This window comes from Brugia malayi (genome assembly GCF_000002995.4).
Source record: "Brugia malayi strain FR3 genome assembly, contig: Bm_v4_Chr1_scaffold_001, whole genome shotgun sequence".
Taxonomy (NCBI): Eukaryota; Metazoa; Nematoda; class Chromadorea; order Rhabditida; family Onchocercidae; genus Brugia; species Brugia malayi.
The window spans coordinates 6,281,095-6,289,164 of record NW_025062475.1 but is presented as its reverse complement, the minus strand read 5'-3'; the positions used below and the strand labels follow the sequence as shown (position 1 = coordinate 6,289,164).

At 31.3% G+C, this 8,070-nt stretch overlaps 2 protein-coding genes across 6 annotated transcripts in view; both read right to left on the bottom strand.

Annotated features, from left to right (window-relative positions):
- On the bottom strand, positions 1 to 2,749 carry Bm6541 (the record flags this gene model as incomplete). 2 transcript variants are annotated; one of them, XM_001899706.1, is made up of 10 exons in its annotated part: positions 1 to 141; positions 359 to 465; positions 632 to 801; positions 947 to 1,122; positions 1,400 to 1,533; positions 1,649 to 1,790; positions 1,884 to 1,968; positions 2,090 to 2,182; positions 2,367 to 2,455; positions 2,537 to 2,749. In XM_001899706.1, 10 exons carry the CDS (start codon positions 2,747 to 2,749, stop codon positions 1 to 3), a joined length of 1,350 nt encoding a protein of 449 aa, XP_001899741.1. The 2 variants fall into 2 exon arrangements, with proteins under 2 accessions (XP_001899741.1, XP_042932681.1); XM_043076747.1 differs by having other exon boundaries at positions 2,537 to 2,605.
- A 3,157-nt stretch (positions 2,750 to 5,906) lies between these two features.
- Bm1977 overlaps positions 5,907 to 8,070 on the bottom strand; it is a gene marked incomplete at both ends in the record, with an annotated part of 30,341 nt that continues 28,177 nt past the window's right edge. For all 4 annotated transcript variants that reach the window (XM_043076741.1, XM_043076742.1, XM_043076744.1 and 1 more), the window contains 7 exons: positions 5,907 to 6,002; positions 6,167 to 6,380; positions 6,459 to 6,634; positions 6,779 to 6,900; positions 7,086 to 7,209; positions 7,517 to 7,667; positions 7,890 to 7,974. In XM_043076741.1, coding sequence (XP_042932675.1) covers positions 5,907 to 6,002; positions 6,167 to 6,380; positions 6,459 to 6,634; positions 6,779 to 6,900; positions 7,086 to 7,209; positions 7,517 to 7,667; positions 7,890 to 7,974 — 968 coding nt within the window. The remainder of the gene's footprint in view (positions 6,003 to 6,166; positions 6,381 to 6,458; positions 6,635 to 6,778; positions 6,901 to 7,085; positions 7,210 to 7,516; positions 7,668 to 7,889; positions 7,975 to 8,070) is intronic.

The window sequence follows — 8,070 nt, the reverse complement described above, 5'->3', positions numbered from 1 at the left end:
CTACACTGGCTGTCCAATCTTTCTGAATATTTCAATCAATGCAGTGTATGTTCCTGCTACCAGACCAATCAGTGCAAAAAGTAGTAATGTTAAGTCGATTAGCCAAACCTTGAGCACTAATTTGCCTCGAGAATGCGAGACCTAAAAAGTTGACCTTTATTCAGTGAACATTTTAAATTTACTTAGCATAATACATCGTATGATTTTTGCAATTTCTCACTATCAACTAATAAAAATATTTTGCCTATGAGTAAGTACTTTCTGAAATAAATATCATGTTTAATATCTTCTCTGAGTCTAATTTTCTAATAAAAACTTTTAAAGAAAATTATTTTAAAATAAAATTATAAAAAATTACAAGGAGATCAATGAAAGGTGGGAAGAGCAGAGCCATCGAAGATCCTGAGAATGCTCCAACAAATGAGATAAATAAGGCAAGATGGGGAATAAGTTCTGCAATTGCACCTAAAAAAGAAACAGTTAGTACTCCATGGCAAAATTTATTACAAAAACTTGATGTAATACTTGATTTTTAGTAAAAGTAGGAATCGGTACAGTTTTTGTAAGAAATCCATGTAAAAGGATAAACATTTAGAGTTTCAAATATGGAAAAAACAAAAAATGAGCTGACATGTCAACAACACAATTCCGTATCGCGCAAAATAAATGTACGCTGTCTGGTTTTCGACTGGGATTTTTCTAGTCATCCATTTTTCGACTCGTTCCATTGGAATGAAAAATTGTAAAGGATATGACACCATCACACATATCGAAAAAATGAGCTTAATGCTTTGGTACATTCTGAAATTAAAAAAATTTTTACACTCAAAAAACAAAAAAAAAAAACTGAAGAACAATACGATGAAAAACATCGAGAAACCAAATCTCACGAAAACTTTAATTCAGTTACAGCTATAGAGCTATAGAATTTAAACAAGTGACTTACGGTTCGTGTGGTACGTTCAGAGTGATGGTATCGCTAACTTCATTACCAACAGCAAGGTAACCGTAAAATCCCATCATCGCAAATATAATCATCACAACCAAACATGAACAATTCAAAACTCCATTCCATTTAATAAAAAGTTGTGGCTGACTCATACGACTTTCTACCGGTAAAATCTATTAATAACAGAATATTCAAATTGTCACAATATTGATCTGTAGCCCTTCCGAATATATTCTTCCTTTTCAGCAAAATGAATCTTATAAAAATTCCATAAAAAGTTTCGGTAAAGAAAATCTATAGTTTTTGGAAATGACAAGATTAAAATCCGACAGAAAAAAACTGTCTGGCTAGCAAAAACTTAGTCATATTTTACTCTACGATTGAATGAAATTAATTTCTATATTTTATCGAACGCTAAAAAAACGTGAATACTAAAATCTTGTATCATACCACGGCGACTCCCTCAAAAGCGAACAAAACTGTTCCGAAATAAAGAGGAATATTTTCAATCTGTCCAATAGCTGGAAAACCAGACGACGGTTTCAAATGAGTGAAGAAGAAGTACAACAAGATAAATACGGCGGCTGTAAAAAGAGACATTTCTAACAGTGAAGAAATAGTGTACAAAAAACTACTGGGTTATTTCTCAGCAAATAATGAGATTTAGTAACGATATAAAACAGTGAATAAGAAACTTACATAAATATAAGCAGTTGGCAAGAAGAGCAAATGGAGCTAGCTTATTTAAATGACGAATCGAGCAGATCGACAGTATCGGAATAAGAAGCAATACCATCCAAACTGATCTCGGCATATGAATTATCGTGTTCATATCGAAAAACTTGAAGGAACATTTCACGAGGGAATACAGAAAAATTAATAAATGAATGTGCTAAAGTCCATTAAAATAAATTTATAAAAGAAGAAGGCATACGCTTTGAATATTATCAGCCATAAACACAAAATATACACAACAGAATCCAAGTTGCGCACAAAACATATTAATATTTAACAGCTGTCTGTAAAGGACTATTAATTTTAATGTAAAGACTGAAATATGAAGTAGATTATTTAAAATAAAATTGAAATCACACACTTTATCTCAAATAATGATTTATAACATTGAAGTTTATAGCATACTTAAAGAAATATCCATGGATACTTATCCAGGTTGGTCCGCTTTCTACGGCACTCCGCATGACGTTAGCATAATCAATAACATCTCTTCCGTTTCTGTAAAATGAAAATATAAAATCTATATTATTTAAATTCCATCTTAATCACTCAAGGCAATCATAATTACTATCCTTTCATTAAAGAGACGTAAATTCCTGCATATTCTCGAAATCCTCAACAAATTAACTGGAAAACTGATTTTGTAGAATTTGCGATTTTGAAAAAAAGAAATAAAACTAACCTTCGACAGATGTAATGTGCAGCATAAACTACCAATCTCATGCAATATAAGCATATGGCACACAGTATAACCATTAGAACCAAACCCAACTTAAAAAATGTTGCAAACATAATCGAAAATGTTTGAGTAGAAAGATGGAAAAAGAAACGATAAGAAGGACAGCAACTCACCCATAGTCCAGCATGTTTAAAAGCAAGAGGCAATGAAAGTAACCCAGTGCCCAACATAGCTTTGACCATATGAGCGAACGCTTGTTCAGGACTCAAGCTATTGTTATTCCTCGTTCGTTCTGCAAAAAGATAAGCTTCTTCGTAATCAACACCTCCACCATCATTCGATGAAACAATCACGTCGTCTCCCGCTGCTGTTACATTCGACTCCATCTACAAATATTATCAATACAGTCTTCGCAATAATCTTATTTCATTCTGGAACTAAAATATTTCAATGATAAAATCACTCGAACTATTAAAACTTTAAATGGTTTTAAAACCTACTCGAAAATTAGTAAACTTATTAATTAACTTCTAAAATATCATTTTCACTTTCTAATTAATTTATTAACAGGTCAAAGAGAAAACGCAAAGGTTTATGTGATGCCGTGCAAATGATAGTAAAATTTACACTCTGCTCGATCTGTAGCTGAGAACTGGCGGACTGCGACTTTCTCCAAAACCAACCAGTAACAGAAGTGTCTTCCCAATTTTAACATATGTTCCTATTTCCTCTTCTCGAAAGTACCGAGAAGCTAGATTGCTTCAAGTAATCTTTAATACTTTAAGTAACATGGGCAATTGTGCCATTTAAAGAGATGAATTCATTTACTGAGCAAACATACGGAAAAAACTATATCGTATCGTTGTATGAATTTCTTATTAACAATTCAATAGCGGTTGGAAACCATTCCAAAGAAATGTCCGTCGTATTTTATATATTTTTCTTAATCATATTTTCAACTAATTAGACAGAAGCAAAAATGAGTCTTAAGTGGTAAGTATATCGGATGGATATTCTAAACTTTCTTAAATAAGCAGTAGAAAAGTTTCGCACAAATCTATCCCTCATTTTCTTCACTATTTTGGATAAGAAATTGAATTTTTGTTAAGATTATTCAAAATTGTTTTGTCCCAAGTTGGCGGAATCTTTTTCCTGGGTCAAAATAATACAGAAATCAAATAAAAAATTCTCTTAAAATTTCTCAAATTCATTTTCATAATAGTCATATGCAAAAGATTGATCAGTTTTACGCTGATTATAGATTAAGAATTCTAGTTTCATTCATTTTATTATCCATCAGTAATATTTGTCATTGAGGAATTTATTTTGAATTAGGATAAATGTGGTAATTTAGGAAAGGTTCGTATTAATTATTTGATTTATGATTTTGTTTACTGATGCCAAACCATTGTTTTTTGATAATGCATCATAAGAATCAAGAACTTATTCCTTCACTTTTGTTTTTTCTACCCTTTATTGCAGTATTTGCTTTTGTTTTCTTTAGCATCTTTATTGATTTTTGCAGGAATTCAAGAAACTAATCCTTATTTTCTCTATATGAAACACTTTTTTGAAACATTCAGTTTGTTTTTATATAGAGAAATTTTGAAAAAATGTACCAAATAAGTTGTGAAAGTATTATTATTGGTAATAATATATTTTCTTCAAACAGTCAGTCATATTCTTTAAATTATAATTTTAAGTTTTACTTAACGTATAAGTTTATACCAGATTTTTTACCAATCATATCGTTTATCTTTCGATTTTATTTGCAATATTGCCACAAACTGATCGATGAGCAGAACCCCATATAAAACTCATTGCAAATTTTATTTGTGAAAATACTACAGTAAATCAAGAGTATATCACAGAAATAAATCCATCATGCAAAACACAACAGAATTTTGTTGGATAGCAAAGGAATTTTAGAAGCAGAAGTAATTGTGGAATTTACATGAGATTGTTAAAAAAGTTTTCTGATCTGCCTTACGTTAAACCTTCGTGCCATATCCCATGTGTCACGTTTCAATAATTGATTATGCCTCGATGAGCAGAATTCACTTTATTTTTTTCATTTTAAGTACACATAACTTCTGACATGAACTTAACTAAACTAAAGAGTTTAATTAGCGGTTTTCCTGCTCTACTGTTTTCATTAAGGATTAACCTCTTATTTATGTTTTAACTATTTAATTAATGATAAGATTGAAGTAATCAAATTCATACAGTTCATTAAAGCAATAAGGTGTGTAGTGAATACCTTCTACATTGCTTCAGGTAGAATTCACTTCTCTTTTTTATATTCCGGAAAATTTTGAACAAATCGTAATATTTCTTATACCTTGTACATCAATTTATCTCAGTTGATTTTAAGGTGAATAAAGAAATAGAATGTCAGAAGAAAGGTGCTTTAATTCATTATTTTCTTTGTTGTGATAACAAATTTGGTTGATTACTCGATTTCGTTGAGGTGATAACTTCTTAAATTAGATTTGTTTATTCTCGAAACTCTTGAAATGAATTCTCTTATGATACCCCATTTTTTTCGTTCTATATGTGGAAACTAAAACCAAAATCTAATGAACTGCCCACACAACTTTAATTTCAAATTTCCCCATAATGATGCAGAAAATTTACGTCGTCATCCACTACGGATCATAAATAAAATTTAGAAAATGTTGGGATGTTTTTCAAAAAAAAAAAAAGAAAATTTAGAACTGCAATTGTTGGACATCACGAAGAGTTGTAGAATTACTCGGCTGCCCGTTCATTCCATGCAAATATGCAAGCGTTGTAATTTGGTTTTTTTCAAACAAATCATGCGTGTTAGTGCACAGGCAATCCATAACATCGTTCTTAACACAGTCACCTAGTACTACCTTTCAGATGAATTTCAGAATGATGGTATAACTGGTGTTAGTATAATTTTTCAATCATTATTGAAAATGTTTTCCCGCATTTATGAATAATAACTTAATAAAAAAAGACCAAATACTTTACCTTCATTAGCTCCTTTCTGTTATTATCTTTGTGGAAACTCCCAGATAAGGTTTACCTTATCCGAAGCTTTAATTTTATAAAATGTTGAAGGAAACTGATTTATAGTAACCAAATTAAATTTCATCAAAAAAGAAATAACTAGAAAACATCATTTCATATATATAATAATAAAACAAATCAAAAATCAACTTTAGTGCATTTACAAATAAATTATATTTTTTTGTTAAATAGAAAAATAATCTCATTCGAAAATTTCATCAATATTTGAGCAATTTGAATGCTATTTTTCTAACACTAATTACAATTATGTATTATATTTGGACTAGAGGATTTACATTTGTAAAATAAGATATATTTTATGGATATTCACATTTTTATTGGAATGAAATTCAGTAAGGTTCTAGGGACTTGAAGGACTGAAATTTTTTAAATTCCAAAATTTTGCAAATTAATAACAAAATTAATTGTAACTGAATCAAATAAAAATAATTGAATTATGCATACAATGCTCATGCTTTTTCTAATACTTCCTCCAATTGAGAATCATAACCTTAGTACTTGAGATTTATTATCATCGTTAAGTGGCGGTAGCTCTGAAGACAATTCACTTGATGATACTCCACTGCTTCCCGATGACTCCTGAAAAATTAGGGAATTAAGCGTTTAAACTAATGTTTAAACAACAAAAATTATTCACTTATAACTTCAAGTTTTAAAAAAAATTCTAAACAACTCGTTTAACTGGATTAGAATGCCCTAACTCTCACGGACGATTCTATTGCCTCTTTACTAATGATACTAACCTGATCAAGAGCCTGAAGTGTTTTTTCAAAAAATGTACCACGACCGGAAGTATCATTATCATAATCGTAGTTGCCCATTGTATCCCCAATAGGAAGTAAACGCCGTCTGAGAACAACCAACCTAATCGGTTCACCATTTGCCTCAGTAACTAATTTGGTGAACATAAGTGGTGAACGGAATGCTTGCCCAGGCATTTCATTAATTTCCAGAAAGCTGAAAATTTCATTTCTGGCCGATTGTTAGTAATGTATAAAAATGAAAAATTCACAAGAAAAAATTATTGCAGCGCACCAGTCTTGCTCCCTTAGCGGAATGTTAGCACCGTTGACTTTTGTGACTTGCAGACAACCAAACCTCCCCTCAGCCACAGTAATATCCCGAGTTGTTAAAGGTGTCTCCAGTGCAACCACTTTGTCGTAACTGGTTGATCGCACCAATTTGAATAGCGGTATCACAGGTTTACCTCTCTATAAAAAGGACTGGTTGATTTCAATCCAGCAATTATGCGAGGAGATTGCAAATCTGATAACACTTAACATATTGCATCTTTTTAGTATCATGATTTATTAAACCTAAAGGGAATTTCGTGCTTATATAAGACTGAATAGTACCTTAGACCTAACACCACCAGTTCCGTTTATTTCAACTGGTGGATTTGTCTGTCGTACCTTCAGTGCTCGTAGCTCATTCAATATTTTGGTCCTCGTGTGCTCCGTTGATATACCAAGCTGCTCTGCAATAAGTAAGTTGCACTCTCAGTAAGATATTCCTCACAAACTTTCAGATAATGTTAAGTATTTTCGAACCATAAAATAATCTATATGAAAAAATATGCTTCTCTTATCTCTCTCTTATCATCTTATGACTACATAAAGTAAAAGTGAATAGAGAGATGAAAAAAATTTTAGTGCAGTATACCAAGGGTACTGTTATCCCATCGTTCCACATCAGCTCCATTAATATCATAACCGATCATTACTGATGCCACATCATCTAATTTACAATGTTGCAGCCATAGCAGAACATCGTCTAAACTCCACTCCTAAAAAAAATATTTATCCATTACTTGTTGAATCAATTCTCTAATTCTTTTATTCCAAAAAAAAAAAAAAAAAAACTGACCTAAAAGATCCCACAATGTTCATTCATCATGGCACCAACCTAATATAAAAGCAGTATCGCGCACTGTCACTCCTTCACATTTTTTTTTGTACAAAAACTGTTGCAATAACTTTTAGGTTATATTCGACAATAAAGAAGACGGAATTGATGTTTTCTTTAGTCTTAGAATTGTTTCGCTTGCAAGAAATACAATGAAACGATAATTTAACATGTTTTCAAAAGCATACAGCTATGGGTTTCTTTTTCCATAATGCTGCTTGTTTCTTTTCATGAGCTCGGCGATTACGATTTTGTGCTCGACAAGCTTCCATATTTTTCGGCAACATACCTGCACTGCCAGATATCGTCAAATCCGGACAACTTTTTCGCAGAGTTGATCTTAAATATTTTTAGATCAGAATACTTATTCTAATACTGCTTCACATTTTCTCCTGGCATATCATTCTCTGACATAGCTAATTGTTTCTGCTTTCATGATATAATATAAAATATCAGCATTAGTGATGAGAAAAAAAAGTTGAACTCGCTTTAAAATCAAAAACTTATTCAAATATACATTAAATCATAACATTTGAACTATTTCAAGTTCATAAAAAGTACTGCTGTTGACGGTCGTTACTAGATGATGGGCTTGACTCTGATGTACCAATATGATTTGTCGAATCTGCATCAATTAATAAATGTGCTGTAAATCATACATGATTATGCAGTGATAATAGATTTATGAGTACAGGGTAGTCCCTTTGCTGTGGATTGAGACTAGAAATATATCAAATTTTTA